General features: G+C 44.9%; 1 protein-coding gene across 1 annotated transcript; it reads right to left on the minus strand.

Annotated features, from left to right (window-relative positions):
* Positions 1-372: 372 nt before the first annotated feature.
* Positions 373-22,510, minus strand: NPM1 (nucleophosmin 1). Its single transcript, XM_078653357.1, has 11 exons — positions 22,339-22,510; positions 13,546-13,628; positions 13,346-13,465; positions 13,061-13,154; positions 12,240-12,337; positions 11,854-11,900; positions 6,123-6,195; positions 4,775-4,855; positions 1,590-1,697; positions 936-1,010; positions 373-664 (listed from the first exon to the last, which is right to left on the minus strand). The coding sequence occupies exons 1-11, from the start codon at positions 22,397-22,399 to the stop codon at positions 614-616; spliced, it is 891 nt and encodes a 296-aa protein (XP_078509483.1). The 5' UTR covers positions 22,400-22,510; the 3' UTR covers positions 373-613.
* Positions 22,511-22,945: the final 435 nt, after the last annotated feature.

Genomic DNA, 22,945 nt, shown 5'->3' on the forward strand with positions numbered 1-22,945 from the left:
CACACACACAATCTACAATTGGTGCTACATCTGTCCTGGACCTTTGGAAGTGGGTAGAAATGGCAGAACAGTGCTTCAAAATGTACCACACAATGTGCCCTTTGTCAGTTTAGTCAATCCTGCTTCGGCCTTGCCTAAATGGCCTTCATACAGGACTGAACGTTAACCGTCATATTCGGATTTCAAACCCCGCGCCAGAAACCCAATTCGGCACGGTGCAACACTTTCAGTTAACTCCATGTCCATTTGAGAAGTGTTTAATCTTTGATGGTTGAATGCTAGCAGAATGTACTCGTTTGCAAATCTAGCACGCTTGGGAGCGCAGAACTATCAAAATAATCAATTTAGGCCAAGAAGCATAAAGAAACCACATTTTTATTAAAATATGGTTTTATTTCAACTTTCACATTCGTCACACGACCAATCTGACCACCAATTGTACCGAGCCATAGCATTCCAAAATGTGCAAAGGGATGGACCGTTTCTTCAGAAGCTGAACTGGAATTCGCCATTCTTGGCACAGGTTACTGGACGTACATAATCAGATGGCAAGAACCCTTCAGCATTTATAAAAGACTGACAAACAAACAAAAAAGCACCAGCTAAAAACAAGTTATTTATCTTCTTTCAGCGACTGTCTCCATTTCCACAGCTCTTCAATAATCTGAAAAATAAATGTACAGCATAGTAAGTGTATCAAGATTATTGGTTCAATTTGAATCAAGCTTTTTCCTCAAAGAGTTACAGCTAAGCAACGGTCCAGGTAAAGAACACCATTTTAATAGCTAGCTACGATTAATTCCTGTCAAGGCAATAAGCAGAGATAACATTGGATATGCATCAATTTCACTTCAAACCTGCTTCAATATCACAAAATGGGTAATAGTAAATATGAACATTCATAGCAAACTATTGTGAATTCAAGCTAAACTTACTTTAGGATCTTCGGTCCTGTAACAGTTCTTCACAAAGTTCTGAAACTTGTTTTCCAGTTTTGGAAGTGCAACACCCTAGAAGAGAAACTTCGTGATCAGACTACAGCATCTGAAGGTCATTTGCACCTAAGGCCTAGGAAACAGCTCAGACAACTTCAACAATTATGCTTTCAATAGTATTTGATCACCAATTCAACTTTTCTTTACAATTCTTATCATCCTAGGCACACACTGAATTTAAGTTTAATCTAGGGTACTGCCTGGACTCGCAGGCCACCAGATTTGGTCTACTAAAAAATTCTGCAGTCAGCCACAAACCTTCAGTTTCCTTGTATTATAAAACGTACATTACATGTTTCACTGTATAGTTATTTGCAAGAAAAGCTCAAGTTTCCAGAATGTCACTAGAAATCCACTTGTAAATCTAAGCACATGGATGCATGATATGTTAACCACATTAATATGGAAATGTGGAAGCAGCTTCAAGTTTTAGACTTATTGGGACACACTGATTTTACAGGATGTTGTCTTGGTGGACTAGGCTGCTAAATTTAAGATCAGTGTAGATGGCCGCTGAAAGGTATTAAAAAAAGGAATAGATTGGGATCCCTTTAGCGCACAAGATAATTTGCGCTAAGCTGATCAAGACATTACCTTTTTTGCACTTGCAAGCATTTTTGCCTTCATTTCCTCCATACCAAGAGGTGCCTTTGGAGTTTTTGGTGTCTGAGGTTTCTTTTCCTGTGAATTCTTATCAGGTGTCTGAAACAGATTATTTTTTTAAAGAACCAATACAAAACTTTCACAAGCCTATCAGTACAACAAAACATGGCTTAGCAAGGGCAGACTAATTCAAACATAAGATTCAAACATATTTAATCCACTGGCTGATATGGCAAATTGCATCTAAAGGTCTACCCAATCAGGTGTAAACAGCTGTCCATCTTGCATTGAGAAAAAAGTAACAGACAATCCAGTGGGATTTGCACCAGAGGCTCAGGTTAATCAGCAGGCAGAATCCGGAGAAGCAACGAGCAAACCAGAGTAGTACCTGTTGAAAAGGGGCTATTTAAGCGGAGAGCCAGTGGCTGCACTGCATGACCAGGGTCAGACGATGAGGCCTCTCCAAATTAACGTTCCCACACATTACGAACTGCTCAAATACTGTTAAACCAAGATTTAGGCTTCAATAGGGTATGCAAAACTGACTGAAACAATTAGGGTCTTAAAGTTAGATTTCATTCTAGCTTGCCGAGCGGTTTGGGTTGCTCGGTCTGTAATGCAATACTGCCACCTAGGGACCTAATCATAAGTAAACTAGAGATAGAAAATTCGGACCAAAAAATGAGTTACCACAGTACGCTGAATGCTTGCAGTGCTAATTACAATGCGCGTAGACTAATTCAACTCATGGAGTCAAACATTCAAACACAGAAAAACCTTATTCCCACCAAGAAGGGAAAAACTGATATTATGCATCCCCAATGTAGGGGATGTCCAGTTAACAGGACTTCTGGTGGAGTGGGTAGAGGGGCACTGGAGTACCATTAAAACCAGCTCCTTAATTTTCAAACAATCAATGAAAACTAGCTTGCCACAAAGATTTTGAGCATCAATATCAGCAAGTGTCTCATATCTACTAGGGGGTATAAGCGTCTCGCCAAGTAGTGTAGACCTACTTTAGTTCAATCTCATGCAGTGCAGTACACATGCCTCACAGGGTCAGGCTTAAAGAGATTAGAAATTGTTATTAAAACCAAAATGCAGTATTTTTATATTAGAGTACTTAAACCTACTTATATTTCGTTATTTTGTAACGCGGATATTCTGATGGGGTGGACCCAGTAGTCACTGCAGAGAATAAGTATTTGTCAAATGCCCCAGTTTGTTTTGATCAAACGCCCACTGAAAGGACCTCCCCCGATTTGCTTCACAGTAGCTCACCATACTTCTACTGCCCTTTGAGTCCATGCCGGGTAGAGGGACAGTAACATCCAGCTCTCCAGTCCTACCAGCATATCAGGGAAGAGAAATGGTCTTTGCGTATAAATGAGTTAACCAGACTGTCACAAGCTCAAGTGTGTGGCCAGCTACACGAGAGCCTTCATCGCTGCCCAGAAAGGGCATTGTATATTTTAAACCGGTTATCAGTTCAATGTGGCACAATAAAACCAAGACAAATCTAGTAACTAAGTTATACAATGCTACACAGAAGCTAGTCCAACACTAAAGGATAAAGCGCTGGAGTGGTCGAATAATGCACTAGGCACACTCTACACAAGAGTGGTAATTTTGCTGCACACCGGCCGCGCCAACCCCAAACTGCAACCTACGCATCATACACTTGGATACAAGCTGCAGAAATATACATGGTGGAAAAAGCGTGGAGGTCTGATGGGGATTTCCTACACTGGCTTGGAGCTATGCCAGATCTGTACTTAATGTCACAGTGAGTTGCACTGTCCAGATGGGATTACAAAGTCTGGTCCATAAGACGAGGCCCAAGGGGTATAGATTTCTAGCAGTAGCACTTCTATTGGCCAAAAGAAGGGTGGGTATGCACTGGAGAGAAACTTGCAGCACCCAACACAAGAGATGGTTTAAGGGCATGGTATACTGCAGGCACCTTAGAGATGTATGCAAATGAGCTACCAGCTTCATTATGCTCAAGATATACATGGGCTCCTCTGACAGCTCACATGCTTAGAGAACCATGAGGCACTCCCCAAAGATCTGTAATCTGTTATGTGCAGATGCTTAACTGATGTGTTAAAGACATGTCCAGCGTTTATACAATGTGGAGTGAGATTAAAATGCAGATTGTTTTGTCTGCATTTTATGAAACATTAAAAAGCTATTAAATACACAACGCCTTTTGGATGTAATAACGGTTCACTTTAAGCACAGTCCTGAAGAAAGCCAGATTGACCAGGTGGGCAATGAAAAACAGCTGTAACATGACCTAGAACTTGTGAGACCATGAAAAAATATCACATTCAGTTTTTAATCTTACCCAAGGTGTCCACTATTAAAATAACCTTGAGGCACGTATTACCTGGAGGTAGATTCAATCGCACAGATTCTCACAGCTCACGAGAAACACCAGCTGTAATTCATGCGGGGTAGCACACAACTTGGGTGGGAACTACATGGAGCTTGCCACAAACTAGGTTTGTAAAAGAATCCTCGCCTACAAACACTAAAGGGTTTTCCTACATACTTGAGAAAAGGCAGTTTTGTGGTTCTGAATCTTGGTAGCAAGCTTGTTTTCATGGTTCTGAATCTTGGTAGCAAGCTTGTTTTCATGGATTGTTGTGTCTATGAATGGAAGAGAAGCACACTTGTCTCTACTTCTCACTCCTGCTTTGTCATCTTTTGTACCTTAATATAAAACTGACTATACCCATTTCATACCATCAACATTAGGGGTGGGCAAAAGCTGTAGTGCGCATTACTGGAACATGCACGTTTCTTATGGATTTGGAAACATTCAAAATATTCAGTAATATTAGTATTCTACTATCCACATTGTCACATACCCAAAGTTCTAGACACGGAAACCCATGCAGATTAGAAAGGGAAGCCCAATGGCAATCACACCTACAAGGACCGAGTCACATTATTGTAAGGAGACACCCAAACTGCAGGCTGACAGTGTATGGCGCACCTGAGCAGAGCATATGTTCGGAGACACCCTCAGCATCCTGCGCTATGAGCCACAAAGAACAAGCTAATTATTTTGCCTACAAGAGCCATCAACCCTTGAAGAGAATCAGTAGGAAACTAAAAGAATGGGTGAAGCAGGTTCCCATTGCAAACTCTTTTTTTTTAGGACCTACCTTTTGTTTGGAAGCTGGTGTGGACGGTTTTGAAACTTTACCATTCTGGCTCGATTGTAGGGCTTTGGAAACTGGGGTGGGCTGGAGAAAAAAAAAGTTGTTTAGCCTTTACTTTGTAAAGAGGTCAGCGATAAGACATAACCCAAAAGCAGCATGAACTACAATTTCTGAATAAAACTGCCATACTTTGTAAAGAATTGTAGGCATTACCAAAACTTTACGGGAGTACTCGTCAAGGACTGCCGCTGCATGCAATGTTGCACTCTGCATGAAATTTCATGAAACAGCTCATGCGGCACACGCAAGTGGTTTATAAAGAGGCTCTTAAATTTCTGGGTTACCCTATGTTAATACTGGGTTTGTGGAATCAGTTCTTTTAGAGGAGGAGACCGAACCAGCGCAAGTAGAGGAGAAATGCTGAAGCTTTGGAACACTGGATACAAGTGACTAGTCTACTCTTGCTTCCTGCCGAGGCAAGCTAGAACTTTGGCTCACTGTTGTGGCATGACTTGAGGCTAGATCACTGGGTAAGAAGCTTTAACTCCGGACACCATTGAAGGAAGATGCTGAATCACCTCCCTACACCTTTCTAAAGCAGCTCCTGAACATCATATTGGCTGCAGGCAAAACCGCGCTAAGTGATCACAGCCACTGACTTCACACTATCCAACACAAACGTATGGAGTGAACTTTGGACAAAGTATGGGTCAAATTATAAATGGCAAGCCTGTGGCCCACAGTAGATTTTTATCTGTAGCATATACATTAACAAAGAGCTTTGTTGCCAGCTATAAGGGACTAACCTGTTGGACAGTATTACTGTCTGCCACAAATGCCACTTCAGTACACGTTGTCCAAAGCTTCATTCAAGAGCCAATAATGCAAAGCATTTACTATTAAGTGAGCTTTGTAACAAAATACTGACTCGTCAGCTCAGCTTGCACCCATGAGAATTCATGTCAGAATACAATGAAATTAAGGCCACTTATGTTCCCATTTACATGCAAGACATGCAGAAGCTTCAAAGCGAAACTGGTGATTGCTTAAAGAAATGCACAAAAAATTGACCACCTAAGATTACGTGGGTGAGCAGACTAAACTTATGCCACTACTGCTTCACACTCCCAGCCACGGCATACCCATAGAGCATTTTCAGAGCTTTGATATAAAAACTTTAACAATCGATCTCCTTAATCCAGGGCACAACAGGAACAAGTGGAATATCAACTAAAAAGTTACGTATCCTCTGCAATGGATCTAAAACTGCATAGCATCAACAAGTCTGCCACTTTCTCAGACATTGCCTAAAGCCAGGCTTGTGCAATATAAACCTATATAAGTGACATACTTTTTTCACTGGAGACTCTTCTTCATCTTCGTCGTCGTCCTCATCATCATCCTCATCATCTTCTTCATAATCACTAAAAGGAAAACCACAGCATTTATTTTACACTTGCGGCACTTGCAATCACCAAACATGCTGAACATTGAAACGAAATGGCTTACAGAGAAGAAAGTAATGAGAATAGTTTGAGCTAAGGACATTACTTCATGGTTTAACGCTCCTGCTAAGTGCTGCCATACCCAGGTTGACCGAACGAACAACCTGAAGTCCGCTGCAACAAAGATGTCCCTTCCTGACGAAACGACCTAGACCTGAAAAAACCCATGGTTTGACAAAAGACAATTGTTACCAAGTTCAAAGATTTGTATAGCGCACTACTCACCCAAAGGGTCTCAAGGCGCTTGGGGGGAGGGGGGTATTTTACTTTTCGAATATCCAGTTGCTTTCTGAAGGAGAGGTGGTTCTGTGTAAGGCGGAGGTGGGTGGGGAGAGAATTCCAGGTTTTGGCCGTTAATTAGAAGGATCTTCCCCCCCCATGGTGGATCTATGGATGCGTGGAATTGCGGCGAGGGCTTGGTTGGACGATCGCAGTTGGCGGGTGGGGGTGTAAAAGGACAGGCGCGTGTTGAGGCATTCGGGTCCTAGGTCGTAGAGGGCTTTGTGTGCGTGGGTGAGGAGACGGAACGTTATTCTCTTGTTGACGGGGAGCCAGTGGAGGTCTTTCAGGTGATCGGAAATGTGAGCTTGGCGGGGGAGGTCTAGTATGAGTCTGGCTGAGGCGTTTTGGATGCGTTGGGAGTTTTTTTGTAGTTTGGCTGAGGTTCTGGCGTAAAGGGTGTTTCCGTAATCCAGTCGGCTTGTGACCAGTGCGTGGGTGACTGTCTTTCTTGTTTCGGTGGGGATCCAACTGAAGATTTTTTTGAGCATGCGTAGGATGTTGAAGCAGGATGATGAGACGGCGTTGACTTGTCTGGTCATCGAGAGGGAGGAGTCCAGGATGAAGCCCAGGTTACGTGCCTGGTCCATAGGTGTGGGTGCGGTTCCCAGGGCCGGTGGCCACCATGAGTCGTCCCAGGCAGAGGGGGATGAGCCTAAGATGAGGACTTCTGTTTTGTCTGAGTTCAGTTTCAGGCGGTTGTTCTTCATCCATTCGGCTACTTCTTTCATTCCTTTGTGTAAGTTGGTTTTGGCGGTGTTTGGGTCTTTGGTGAGGGAGAGGATCAGCTGGGTGTCGTCTGCGTAGGAGATGATGTTGAGGTTGTGTTGGTGCGCAATGGATGCGAGGGGACTCATGTATACGTTGAAGACGGTGGGACTGAGTGATGATCCTTGTGGTACGCCGCAGATGACTTCGGTGGCCTCTGATTTAAAAGGGGGGTGGCGGACTCTCTGGGTTCTTCCGGCGAGGAACGAGATGATCCAGTCCAACGCTTTTCCTTCAATTCAGACGTTGCTGAGGCTTTGTATGAGGGTGCTATGGCAGACTGTGTCGAAGGCTGCGGAGAGGTCAAGTAGGATGAGGGCAACTGTCTCTCCGTTGTCCAGTAGTGTTCGAATGTCGTCTGTTGCAGCGATGAGGGCGGTTTCGGTGCTGTGTTAAGCTCGGAAGCTGGACTGTGAGGGGTCGAGGGATTTGTTGGATTCGAGGAAGGCGGCGAGCTGGTTGTTTACAGCTTTCTCAATGACTTTGGCAGGGAATGGGAGGAGTGAGATGGGGCGGTAGTTCTTGAGTTCAGTGGGGTCTGCTGTGGGTTTCTTTAAAAGGGCGCTGAGTTCGGCATGTTTCCAGCTTTCCGGGAAGGTAGCGGAGTTGAGGGAGCAGTTGATGACTTCTCGGAGATGGGGTGCGATAATGGAGTCTGCTTTGTTGAAAATGTGGAGAGGACATGGGTCGGTTGGCGATCCTGAGTGGATGGAGTTCATCAGGCTGATGGTGTCAGTGGTTCCAGGCGCAAAGGTTGTTAGAGGGGGATTTTGGTTCGGAGGTGGGTGGAGAGGACTGGTCTCCGGAGTGGTTTTCAAAGCTGTTATGTATGTTGGCAATTTTGTTGTGGAAGAATGAGGCTAGGGAGGCGCAGAGGTCTTGGGAGGGAGTGATGTCGTTGGTGCCGGCGGTGGGCTTGGTAAATTCTTTGACGATGTTGAATAGTTCCTTGCTGTTGTGGGTGTCGTTGTCAAGTCGATCCTTAAATGCTGATTTCTTGGTGGATCGGATCAGTTTGTGGTGATTGCGGGTGGCGTTCTTGAAGGTGGCCAGGTTGTCAGTGGTGGGGTTTTTTCTCCAGGCTCTCGAGGGTGCAACAGAACTTCTTGGATTTCCTAAGGTCATCGTTGAACCAGGGGGCTTTTTTGCTACCTTGCTTGATTTGATGGTTTTTCAAGGGTGCTAGTTCGTCGGCGCTGTGGGTGATCCATTGTGTGAGGTTGGTGGCTGCTTGGTTTGGGTCCGATGATTTGGCAGGAGGGTTTTGGTGAAGCGATGTGAGGAGTTGGTCGGTGGTAATTTTGTTCGTTTCTACAGGGAATTGGTTGTGGGTCGTGGTCTTTTTGTAGTTGAAGTGAACGCAGCTGTGGTCCGTCCAATGGAGAGCTGTGGTGTGATTGAAGGAGATGTGCTTGCTGGAGGTGAAGATTGGGTCGAGCGTGTGCCCGGCATAGTGAGTGGGGGCATCAACAAGTTGTTAGAGTCCAAGGTTGGCGAGGTTGTCCAGAAGGGTGGTGGTGTTGATGTTGTTTTTCTTTTCCATGTGGAAGTTGAGGTCTCCCAGTAGAATGTAGTCCTCGGAGGGGAGGGCGTGTGGGCTGATTAAGTCGGTGATTTCATCGCTGAATTGTGTGCGGGGTCCTGGTGGCCTGTAGATGAGGGTGCCTCTGAGTGTGGTCTTGGGGTCAGTGTGGATCTGGAAGTGAAGGTGTTCGGCAGTGGCGAGGTTATCGTCGGAACTGGTCACGATGCGGATGGTGTTCTTATGGATGATGGCGATGCCTCCTCCTGTTTGGCTGGTGCGGTCCTTTCGGATGATCTTGTAGCCGTCCGGGATGGCTATGGCGATGTCGGGAGCGGATGAGGCGTTCATCCAGGTTTCTGTAAGGAAGGCGACGTCCGGCGATGTGGTGTCGAGTAGGTTCCAAAGGTCAATGGCGTGTCTGTGGACCGAGCGGGTGTTCAGCAGGATGCATTTCAGGTGGTTAATGTCGGAGCTCTGTTTGGAGTTTGTGGATTTGCTGTGGGTCCTGATGCAGTCGAACTTGCAGGAGTGGCAGGTGAAGGGTCCATGGGTGTGTCCTGGGGCGGCTTGGTAGCAGTTTGATGGTCGCCCGGGGTTAAGGGCTGAGAGGGTTGTGGCGTCGTACGTTATGCGGGCGGAGTGGATTTTGCGGGGAGGGGGTCTGGCGCTGGGCACGGTCCAGGCGCGGACGGGCGTAGACTGGCTTACCTTTGGCGCGCAAGGGGCGCGTCCGCTGCGCGTGAACGCTGTGCGCAAATGCCTTCGACATAAGTGGATAGTGGAGGGGGGCGGGGCGAGGGAGGAGCAGCTGGGAGGCGGGAGCGGGGTGGAGAGACGGGCTATGAGGCACAACAACAACAAAATGGCAGCAAAAGAGAAAGCGAAACAGGGCGAGACTGGGGCACAATCTGTGGTGTCTCAGGATATGGGCAGAGGCACAATCGGGCACAATTCAATTTAAAAGCAATGCGAGCAGTGCAATAAAATCTAGGTTCACGCTACCAGGCAGCTTCAGATGACAATGCAGGCAATGAGAGCAATGTAAAGGCGCTATAGTGCTACGAGATGGCAAACAATAACAAACAAAAAGCGCAAATGGTAATGTCAGCAAAGCGAGCGAAGCGCAGACCAATTATCAGCAGTGGTGATGAGCTAGAAAGCGCTACGATACCAGGAGCCTTGGGAGCGACCGCTTCTGAGCGAGTCAGGAGGGTCACCAGGGAGGCCATTGAAGTTCCTATCTGCTAGAGACGTTAAACTCAATAGGAGGTCACCTGGCTAGGCCTTCCTACATTACCTGGACCAGCTTTATCACCAGAGGGATTGGACTTAAGTTGATCCTCAAAATACTACAGTGCTTACCAGCATCACTGCTCCCAGAAGTGAAGTCCAGGCTTCCATGCACAAGCACAACCGTTTCCAACTAATTGAGAAAACTCAGATTCCCTAAGAGAGCATTTAACTTTTTTTGCCCCACATGGAGAATCTCTTTACGATTTGTGACCTTGCATTGCTTGCACTCAGGATCTAGTTCTCATTCTTCTACTCAGTGGCTTGCTATGACAGACTAGCACAGTAGATATTTGAATTAGTCACTGATGAGTAATGGCTGATAGGTCTAGAGACTGCAAACTAAAACCGCCTTTCCATGATTGGCCTAGAAGCCACTCCTCAAAGACAACCTCATTACAGCTACATACAAAGGCTGCTTTGAAGAGAGCAAAGACCGCACAACAGAGCAAATTAGCAGTTTGGGTAATCTTTTGACTCTTCGAATGATCCCCTACCTGGCAGCCATTAGGAAGAATTTGAACTAATTACAGAGTCCCTCATTTTATTAAATAGCTCTTTGAATACACTATTATGGCCTGGAAAACTGCTATGGAAAACCCTGTTCAGTTTAATTTACCTTTGTGAGGAAACTGAATACTAACCAACAGCACTATTGGTTTCTATAAGCAAACTAATGAAGATAGTGACCTCACTACAACTGTACATATTCTTACTCAAATGTGTGCTTAATTATATGATGCCATGTGCACATTCCAAAAAACCCACCAAGTGTCTCCTGCTCTTTTCATGTAATGTATTTTACATACATGTCTAACTGTCCTTTTTAATGATACTAGTTGAGATATTGTGGCTCTACTGTACACCTCCAGTCCCAGGCATCAAAAGTGGGTCCTGCAGCGATTTTCTGAAAAAAATCAATGCAGTTAACCCACTGTGATGAACAAAAGAGACCATGCTGGTAGACAGTGTAGATTAGACGCGGACAGTGTCTGCTGCATGCTCGGTGCTGTGACAGACTGGAAGGATTGACCGATCTAGCAAATGGCGCAAGTTCGGACAGGCACAGGGAGTCTGCGGGTCCAACGCTGGCTTCACACATGGTAGTTTTTCAGGCCTGCCCTCAATCGCGGTCAACCTGAACTTACCAGAGTCTAGCAGATAATCTTTTAGCGCTATGGACTAAGCACTTTTAAAATGTAGTCTTTAATTCATACATTGCCTCTTAAATTAAGCCCGACTGCTCTGTGCCAAGCTATCAAGAGTGATCACAGGTTAATTTAGGTTATCGAACTTACCCAGACTAGGATTGTGCTCCCTACTTTGACAGGGTGCAAACCTCTGCCAACTAGAGACCAAATTATGTACCTGCAGTGAGTAGAAGCAAAAGATGTAGGACAGTTTAACTGACCACTAGAAAAAGCCTTCCGACAAGGCGCCACTTTAGGTACATTTTGCTTTTTTTTTTTTTAAGAATAGTCCAGTAAAACATTCAAAGCAGTCTGAGGTCGAACCTAAAAATGACAGTGAAGGAATACTACCAAAACATGCTGCATTATGCCACTTAAATCCTGTTGCACAATTACAAGGGTCTTTACTACATGAACAATTCGAATGGGATGTACCACATGAACGTACAAAAATAGATAACCTCAAATTATACACCACAGACTTATGCAGTTAATCTAATTTACAATCACAGATGGTGGACATACTCATCGTCCTCTGTTTCAGATGATGAAAGAACCAACTTTGCTTTTTTCTGCAAAAAAAAAAAAAACAAGATGTTAGTCAGGGTCTGTTGTCCATATGGTTAAACTATAGAAACTTCTGTACTTCATACCCCCTACAGCGAAAATAATTATCCATTTTCTAAAAAGACCACTTAATACATTACAAACAACTTTAGCCTACATAAAGGAAAGCAAAAGAGGATGGATAATACTATCAAAATCAGGATGGGCAGAAGATCTAATTCTCTCAAAGAGGGCTTCATACAAACTGGGATGCATGCGATGGGATTGCCCTGAGGACAAAGTCAATTGAATTAGGAAAATAAGGATAATGCAGGCACAGTATGGTTATGTTATAAACAAACTACCTCTGGAAGTTTTGACGGTAGCGCTGCAGCTGCTCTCTTCCCTGTAACCTTAGCATCATCGTCATCCTCTTCCTCAGACTCTAGATCTTCATCTAAAGCTATAAAAAATATTAACTGAATGCAATTGCCTTGATAGAACTACTGAACATTTACTTAGCTCGAGTAAACAGAGCAGCTAAATAAGAGATGCTTAAAAATTAAATTGGTTTGCATTTTTTTGTACAATGTAACAAAGTTTTCATGAAATAAAGGCCAGTGGTTACCAAATAACTAAGCGTGCTTATTACCATGTGAGCAGTAGCAAGACCGGGTGCAAGTGACTAATTAAAACAAGGGCGTTTCATAAGAATTAACCCCTCCACCCCACACTTTGAACCAAAGCTCTTGTGCCACCAAGCAAGTCATTGTGACACTACCTAGTAGAGCTCTATTGTCTCTTCCATCCACGCACATTTCCATTAATCTTTCCATACACCTACTGATGCCACCATTTCACCTTTAGTTTCTGCCAGCCACTCATACATCATACAGCCTTTCACCATTCTGTCCATCCACCCACCGCCAAACCTATCCATCAAGGTTTTGCATCCATGCCTCAATCCATCCATCCTATCCCTCATCCATCCATCCTATCACTCATCCATTCACCCAGCCATCCACCCAGCAATGGTTGAGAAATTACTTATTTCTGCACCAATTACAGGTATACAGACATTTATACAACAGTTAAATTGGACACCTTACAATGCTCAGAAAAGGCAGAAGAGGCATAGGAAGCACTCCATAAAGGGATGACGAGCAGAACATTTAGGGATTCTTACCTACAAGATGTTGGCCACTGATGTATATGGGACCAGAACCAGATTTTAATCTCAAAGTGACTGGTGGCGTAATCTCAAAGCCACCCAGTGAAACCTAAAATAAATAAATGCCAGCTAGTTAATTCTGCAGCCATATTCTTTGAAAACACCCAAAGTAAAAGAAACGAAGACAGAAGTAGGAAGTAAATTCCCATACCAAGGCCAACATAAAATGTACATGAGGCGCTTACCCCAGTAGTCAAACCTTAATGCAACCCTCTGCCCCCGAAAAATTGTAAGACTTACCGTAGGCTGCACAGAAAGTTTCAAAGATGCCAATATGACCTTGATGGGCTTCCCTTCATAGCTCATGCCTTCCGCCTCAACTACGTTTAGTTCATCTTTGGCCCCGGCACCTAAACTGACCTGTTAAGGACAGCACATTAATGGCAGATCTGCTTCCAAGCAAAAAATCTAGAAAAAACCAAATAGACCCACATACGTACTGTTCGCAAAGATAACTGATGCTCGTTTTCATCATCATCTCCTTTGAAAGAGTATTCTTTCTTGTCCGCTTTGAGTTCACAACCTGCAAACAACATACATTATTGAAGCAGTAGGCAAGGTAGTTTGGCAAGCATATTGCATGAAGTACAGTTTCCATTGCTGTAAAGTAGAACTGAAATGACAAAGGAGAGTCTACCTTAACAAGGGCACCTCATACATCCTTTTACAAGTCACTTCCTATCTACAACTAGGAACTAGAATTGTGGCATCCCAAAAAAGTTACCTGCATTTTCAGAAGACCGTGAGCGGGCAGAAAACTACTTTCTCTAGCCAGTGAAGCTAAAGAAATGCATTTGTACATTTCTCTTCACGAGACCTCATCGATATTAAAACATTAGAATTGAACAAGCTTATACCCACAAGGACAGGAAAAAAGGTTATAGTTAATCCTAATCTAAACCAGGGGCACTCCAAATGCACATTCTGGATGTTTGCTGGGATGATCACACATTTAGGACAGACAAAAGAACGGGCTGAAAAGCTGGAGGCCCAGAGCTTTTATAGGTGACTGCTCACTGAAGCCCCCAAGGGGTAAAAACCAAGGGAAGTGGAACAGAGGCTGCAGTGTTGTGCATTACTTGATGTAAAAGCTGTTTGACTGTGCCTTACAAAAACACAGAAGGAGGTTGCTTCGTGTGTGCATTTGTATCCATATTTGAGTGGATTGGATAATAAGCAGTTTGTCCAGACCAGCTTTCCTTTGGTTACAGGTGAAACCCAAGATTTAGAGGAACTCAACCTATTAAAACACCACTACAAGCAACTGGAGCGCAAACAGAACAAGATATGGCTATATTTCACTGAACTCCATCAGATCATATAGAAATCTGAGCAGAGAAAGAACAGAGGGATACTAGTAGGTTAAACAGTGACCGGATACTCTTGGTAGATGGCTCACTACAGTGCATTTGCCCCACCTTCCAAAACAAATCGCCAGATAGAGGTCAAGCACATGCTGGTGCTCTCAACATGAGGCAAAGTAAGCCAGCATAATACATTTTGATTGTCCTTGTACTTGCACAGACCTTAGTGACAAGACCACAGGATAGTTCCATTTATAACCAGGTGTTCTCCAAAATTTCCTGATGAAAGCCTAGGACTGCAAGAGGCCACTTGCAAAGGCTGAAACATGTTGATAAGAAAGGTGTAAGGGAACTAAATCCCTAGACACCTATAACTTCATGTTTAAGCTTGCCTGACATAACAAACTAAGGAAATTCAGGGCAATCAGGTTGTACCTTCTGATTCCTCACACATCAATAGTAAGATCTGATTAAGTGCTCCCTGATATATTGCCCATCTTTGTTTTAGGACCAGGAACAAAAATCAGAGGATGAAGCATGCACTATGTGATGTCTAATAAAAAAATAAAAAAGGAACTGTATGCAGCTTCTGGACCCCACCCTTTCTGCAGGGTTATCTCCAAATGTCTTACATTCACCTATTTCCTGAAAGTTTTAGTTGACTTTAGGACTTTGCACTTTACCACTACTAACTAGTGCTAAAGTTAGTGTGCTCTCGCCTTACACACAATTTGGCACTGCTACGTGTGAGCCTGCAGCACTTATTGCACCACCCACTTAAGTAGATTTAAAACTTCCTATGCCTGTTATTGTCATTCTGGCAAAATAAAAGTTGCCAGGCCCAAGACTTATACATGCAAGTTACCCCTAGGACATGCACAAGCAGCCCATAGGCCAGGTTGCAATGCATCTAAAAAGTGAGACATGTACGGAAGTAAAAACTCTTAAATCTGTTCACTACTGCATGGCCAATCTCTCCTGTAGGATAATAGGTTACAGTATCATTTAATAAGTGACAACTTTCAATTGGGAGCAGGTAGGAATATAGATTTCGGCCTCCAAAGGACTAATTTAATACCATACTACTTGATTTAAGCACTATTTTCCACATTTTGGAAACAGTACATTTTTTACATTTTATTTTGTGCGATGCATAGTACTTTACTGATTGCCTCTAAGTTACGCAGGACCAATTTGCGCATTTCATCCCAACAAGAATTGTGGTTGAGGATCAAGTATGATATCACCCCGCTTCAACCAGTAACTCAATTTCCTACAGTAACCTACGTTGGTTTTGACTTCATAACTGGGAAGGGGTATTGGGCACAAGATATACTAGTTTGGAACAAATTAAGACACCACAGATTAAGACCTCTTCAAATCTGCCTCCAGACACTCCCACCAGCAGACATGCAACAGCTCCTGCAGACCAAATTGATGCTGGCACAATCAGCAGCAAGGAAATCTGCCATCTAACACATGCCCCCACTATGCCTTTAACCCCTTCGCTGCTAAGCCTTTTCCCCTCCTGTGCTAAGCCTTTTTTTGGCTATTTGGGGTAGTGTGCTGTAACTTTTTGACCACATAAGGTATCCACGCCAATTTTGCGTCCTTTTCTTCCATCATCATGGGGATTCTAAAGGTACCCAGGGTTTGTGGATTCCCTTGGAATTATTATGTACCGGGTATATAGCAATTATTGTGCGAAAATGTGTACATGGAAAAATCGGTATGAAAGACCTATGTATTTCTGAAATGGGTAGCAATTATAGAGTTTAGAAACTACATATTTGCACATTTTCAAAATTGGGAATACCAATACTAGCATGCGAATTATTGGTCATTTTTCAAAATGACTATATTACACGTCTCATTTTGAAGACAGAAATACATCAAAACTCAAAAGGTAATAACATTTGCTTTACAAATCTGAATTACCCTAAGTCCCCTGATAAAATTGGTACCTCACTTGTGTGGGTAGGCATAGTGTCCACGACTCAAAACCCAACACGAACACACCACGTTTTCACAATGAAAATTTACCATTTTTTAGGGCAGACAAAAAAATCATGTGTCTGTATCGGAGCAGCCAAGCTCACCCTGGCGATTTCACTATGGTATGCGAGATTGTGGAAACTGTTGAGCATGGTACGCATGGAGGATATCTTCCTGGGGAACTTCAAAAACGTTGTGTTCCGCTGGGGCCCTTTGGTCCGCTTTCTCTCTACAGGTCTCCCGTCCGCACTTTGTTTACCTACGGTGCGATCTGATGAATGATTGAGAGGATACTGACACCACCACTGGGGAGGGTGGGGTGGGATTGTTATTTTTGGTTCATGTTAAGGTGGCATCCCACACAATGCTGAGGCGCAAAGAGACTCTACGGACTATGCGGCATGCCTGTTTCGCACTATATGGCCCCCACAAGAGCTACCGTCCCGTCTTGGCTATTGCCTCTGTGGTCCCTATGCAACCGTAGTCTGGGGGAGTATACTGCTCTTTAGACTGCCTACCCGGGCCAAGATGTGATGATTTTCTAGACTACGTGCCTACCTGTTCTTTATGCCTCTGTGCTTTCCCCTGTGTGGGATGTTCTGCGGGATTGTCGCGTGTTACTGTCTCCTTTACCAAAAATATAGGCTACAAAAAAATTTACCATTTTTTTGCGAAGTGTGTAGCTGTCGTTTTTTAACCCTTGCTCTGCTAGCACCTAAGGAAACCTATCATACCCATACTTTTTTGAAAACTAGACACCCAGGGAATCCAGGATGGGGTGATTTGACTGCCTGCCACCATGTTCTGTTACCCAGAATCCCTTGCAAACCTAAAAAAATGTTAAGAAAGCCACATTTTCCCGACATTTCTCGGGTGGAAAGTTTTGGAATCTGCATGAATCCACATATTTCTACCCACCCTGCATTCTTGAAAGTCTTACGAGAAAAACAGTACCTCACTTGTGTGGGTTGGCCTAGTGCCTGCGACAGGAGACTGCGCAAAACGCAACGTGGTCCCCTCAATTTCACAGTGAAAAATTACCCTTTTTTGGCAAAGTACCTAGCTGTAGTTTTTTAACCCTAGCTCATACATTTTTGAAAACTAGACACCCTGGGGAATCCAGGATGGGGTTACTTGACTGCCTCCCACCAGGTTCTGTTACCCAGAATCCCTTGCAAACCTAAACCATTGTCACAAAAAAACACATTTCTCCACAATTTCTGTGGTGGAAAGTTCTGGGATCTGCGTGGATCCACAAATTTCCTCCCACCTAGCGTTCCCCCAGGTCTCCTGATAAAAATGGTACCTCACTTGCATGTGTGAGTCAAGGACCCGTGACAGGCAAAGGCCCAAAACCTATTGAGGCAACATCAAAATTACCCATCACAAGCCAACCTGGTTTTGCAAGGGTGGTCCCTCGAGTTTTTGGCCCTGGTGAGAGCCAGTCAAGTCACCACATTCTGGATTTCCCTGTGTGACGAATTTTCAAAAATGTACAGGTTTGCTAGGCTTCCCTATGTGCCAGCTGCGCTAGGGTCCAAAATCCACAGGTAGGCATGCTTTCTGCCGCCCTTGGGAGAGGGGGCGGGGGGGATTTCGGGGGTGGGGCAGATTGGGGGCTACTGAACCCCATCTTCCCTCCAGGGGTGGCAGAAAGGCAGTATTGTTGCAGGTGGGGGCATTGGCATGCTCGTTTTGGGCAGCCCCAACCCTAACAAAAAGAAGCCTTAAAAGATACCTGGTGTCCAGTGGGTTTTTTGTCCCCCCCCCCCGGGGCCGAGGGGGCTAATTGGGGGCTACTGCCCCATCTGCCCCCCAGGGGGGCAGGAAGGCTGTAAATGTTGCAGGGGAGGGGGTGGGGTCATGCCAGTTTTGGACAGCCCCACCCTATTTCAAATTTGCCCCAAAAAATGTGTGGCGTCTAGTGGGCTTTTTGCCCCCCCCCCCCGGGCAGAGGGGGCTAATTGGGGGTACCGCCCCATCTGCCCCCCCCCCCCCCAGGGGGGCAGCAATTGTTGCAGGGGAGGGGGCATGCCCATTTTGGACAGCCCCACCCTATTTCAAATTAGCCCCAAAAAATTGGTGGCGTCTAGTGGGCTTTTTGGCCCCCACCCACCCCCCGACAGCGGGGCTGATTGGGGGCCAGTGCCCCCATCTGCCTCCCAGGGTGGGCAGAAAGCCCACTAGACGCCAGGGAGTTTTTTTACTGGGCTTTTTGGCCCCCCCCTCCCCAGGGGGCCGATAGGCTGTAATTTCTGTGGGGGAGGGGTTGGGGCATTGGCATGCCCATTTTGGGCACCCCCCACCCTATTTCAGATTTGACCCAAAAAATCCCTGGTGTCTTATGGGCTTTTTGCCCCTCCGGTGCAGATTGGGGGCTACTGCTTCCACCCCCCAGGCAGAAAGGCTGTAACAGCAGTGGCGGTGGGGGCATTGGCGTGCCCGTTTGGGGCAGCCCCCAACCTAAAAAAAGTAACCCAAACAATCCCTGGTGGACAGTGGGCTTTCTGCCCCCCCCCCCCCCCCCCCGGGAGCTGAGACACCTTTCCCGTCTTTCTACGTGCTCAGGGGGCTGAGATAGCCAGCTGAGCATGTATAAAGTGAAACTGAAATTGAAATGAGCCTAAGGCTCATTTCAGTTTCGGTTTGTGTTCAATGACGACGTGCACGCTGATAGTTATTTAATAGAAACCAGGGAGGGTGCCTAGAGAGCTGGGGAAGTTCTTCCTCAGCTCCTAAGGTCACAGGGGAGAAGAGGAAATCCCTCTGCTGTCTGTAGCAGAGGGATTTCGTGCCCCTGGCCTCATGACGGCACCATTCAATCATGAGCATCGAAGGGGTTAAAGGACACCTACCAATCAGTAAAGCACCAAAAACAAACTTCAGCACCAACATCAACTCATTTCCAGACATTCCAGTCTCACACACCACTGCCCAAGAATCCATCAGCTGATCCAGTCAAACCAACTAATGAACACCCCGCCCCCACCACCACAACTGGCCAAAGTATTAAACTATTCAACCAACACATCACCAGCCACCAGTTTCAACACCATGCAGTCCAAAACCTACAGCAAACTTGACATGACTGCACACATCAATATATCCAGGTTTTTCACCAAGGATTTGGGAGCAGGTGGCACTCCCAATTCGGATGGCCATCACTCAGGTAGCCATAACTGTACAGCACCGAAGCGCACAATTTCTGTTTTACCACGGTTTAACTGGAGAAAATTTGCAGCCACCCAGGCTGTGAGCTTTCATGTCGTTCATAAAGTGATCTCTAGTAGCTGACAAATGTTTTTCAAGTCAGCAGAAGTTGAATGTCGTCCGCATATGTGATAAGTGGGAACCCATGGGCTTCTATAATGTCTGCAAGAGGGGTAACAGTACAAAGTGTGGGGCTCAAACATGAGCCCTGGGGCACTCCCTTATTGATTACCATGGTACGCGACCTAAACTGTCCCAGGTGGATGTTTTGTGTCCGGGCAGACAATTTTTTGAAACTATCGTAGCACCTGGCCCTAAATACACCTCTGCCAGTCTCTGCATCAATCTTAAATGTGATATCGTCTCAAAAGCCGTAGACAAATACAACAGCACGCATAGGATTTTTGTTTTGTCTAGGCTGCATCTAACATGGCCTATAACAGCCAAGAGTGCAGTTTGTGCTATGAATTGGTCTAAAACCAGATTGGGATGGATCCATGATCCTACACGACTCCAGGTACTTCATCAGTTGTTTATTGATATCACTTTCTAATATTCGACTAACTCCGAGATAAAGCATTATAGGGCAATAATTAGATAAGTCTGTTGCAGGAAGGTTGATTCCCCCCCCCCAACCGAATCGTAATGACTTGTGCAGCTTTCCACTACCATCGCAAAGCATTTGTGAATGAGGAGTCTGCTATACAACCCTGGTGAATAATGAAGGAATTGAGGGTTTTTAAAAGTTCAGTAGACCTACTTCCGGCTTTGTCAAGTTGCTAGACAATCTAGTTTTTTTTAAACTATTTTCTGATATTATTATGATAGTTAGCTAAGGATTATAGGATTCTTAGTCGGTAGGGTTGGGGGCTGTATGCCAACGTCTTTCCAATTCATCTTGCTCCCCCCCCCCCAGTTACTGAGGAACATCTTCAAATGGCTCCAAGCAACATCAGAAAAGCTGTCACAAAACATTCACTGTCAAGCTGAACTACGAGTACGCTCTCCATGAAGGGATCACCAAGCAACTCACCAGAAAACTACAAATCACCCAGATCTCAACAGGTAGACTTATCCTCCCACACAACTTGTATCACAACCATAGGAGCTCTGCTGGCTCACAATGCAAACTTGTTTCAAACTCCTCACACATTTAAGGCAGTATAAAGTTTAGGCCCCGCCTACCTGAAGTCATACCCCCTTCCACCAGCCACCCAGACAACTGATCTACTTCTGCTCACACACATCCCATGCACCAACAAAAACCAGATGAGGAGAACAGACATTCTTTTACATCTCTCCGGAAACAACCTCCCACTTCACATCAGAACCTAATCCCCTACTTGAATTACACAATAACTTCAATAACCCAACCTTCCATAGGAAGGGCTAGTCACCCCAGCTCAACACCAGGACACTCATGCTAATGAGAATGCACTTTACAAATACACAAACTATTTCAACCATGTATTAGGCTCTTGTTTCCACTGTGTAATTTCCCTGAAAACGAACGGCTAAGCCTTACCCACTAGGCCATGCCAAGTTGTCAGGGCGGTGGTATCTACAAAACCCACTACATCAACCACCTTGTAGTGCCATATCGAGGTAGAGCAATCAATTTTAAAAGATGAATACGATTCAGAAAGGTCTGTGCTTTTTAACAATGGAAAACCTCAACTACTAATGACATTTTTTAGGCTGCACGTCGAAATAGGTTAGATCAGTGCCATGTGGACATCAGCAGACCATGCTACCATGAGGCAAAAGCCTTTCATAGCAGATAGCAACGTTAAACACGGACAGAAATAATTCCCAAACTAAAGCACAGAAACGTGGCACTTTGTCAGACCAAGAGGCTCCTCAGATTAGTTAGATCCCAGGGACATTAATTAACTTAATTCAATTCCGGTGAAAAGGGTAAGAACTAAACTTAGGCAGGACATTAAACCGGCTGTGAAGGCATACACCATAACGATCACCAGCCTTAACTTGTTATAGATGACAGAGTACCTAGCCAGCCAATTGCACTTCAGGGGTGGAGTTCGTACCGAAAGCACGCTTAAAGATCATCTAAGACGGACAATGTGCTGTGAACTTTACTTCGCTCACCACGTGGTTACTTACCCACACGTGGTTTTACGGATTCCGAAAACAACCCCTAGCCCTCAACACCGCAAGATATAATGCTATACCTTGCGTGTGTCCGTAACTCGGTGGCATCTTGACACGGTACACATACTTTAAAGATGGTCAGCTTTGTAACAGTATACAACAGCTGACCTCCAGGGGCTGTGTATTTAGGAGAAAAAAAGAAACCGACGTGACCTGTGGTGTACGTGAATTGTGGTGAAGGTGCACTAATTGAAACTGAGCAATCGCTACTTTGTGACACCACTGACCCACCCTCATTTAACACTAAAAAAAAAACTTTGCGATGGCACATTGTCGAGACACCTGAAGCCTATTCATTCATGGAAGCCATGCCAAATGTTAGAAACACCTCCGATTAACCAGGCGTACTAAAAAAATGTGCGTTAATAAAATACAGAACCACCACCACACTATGATCGCGCAATTAAAAAGTTATTCAAGGATGGGAGACGGCGTGCGGTTTCGAGATGGAGGGAATAGCAAACGAGCATCCGGTGCAACGGAGGTGAGCGGACGCGCGATAGGATCGGATCACGATGGTGACGGAGGGCATGAACCCAAAACAAATCTTACCAAAAAGGAAATTCTGCGGGCGGACGGATGTCATGCTCTCTAAGTCCATGCTGTCCTCCATCTTCTTTCGTTCCTTGGTGGGAGCGATACGAGTCAAACCACAGCAGCCTAACAACACGAGAGTAAGGGATCTTAAGGGAGGGGGAAGCTGCACGCAGCGTGGTTATATTCAGTCTCGTGCGTCGTCTCGCGAGATCGACGTGCGGTTCACTCTGAAATGCGTAAAGGTTAGAACGTTCGTGTCGATAGGATTTAAGCGCGGCCATATTGTGTGTATACTGATTTTCAAATGCTCAACCAGAGAGAATACGAAATAGATGTGGAACACGTTTTATTGGTCTATTTCAAACATGTTTTTTTAGCATGACATGCCCCTCAACCTAATTTTATTTGATATATTGTCCAATTTTAAGGGATAATCCGTTCTTAGCCAATTAGGACTCAACAGTTCAAGAGCTAAGGCATGGCTGATGTGTAAAGTTGGTGACGAGTTGGCTTCTGTTCGAGGGGGGGGGAGTTTAATGTTTAAGTGGATTATTCAATTAAAGCGAATAAAAGATAAAGCATTCTAGATAAAGATGGCGTCAGGCCTATAGTTTACCTCTGT

This window comes from Lissotriton helveticus, chromosome 7, assembly GCF_964261635.1.
Source record: "Lissotriton helveticus chromosome 7, aLisHel1.1, whole genome shotgun sequence".
NCBI lineage: Eukaryota > Metazoa > Chordata > Amphibia > Caudata > Salamandridae > Lissotriton > Lissotriton helveticus.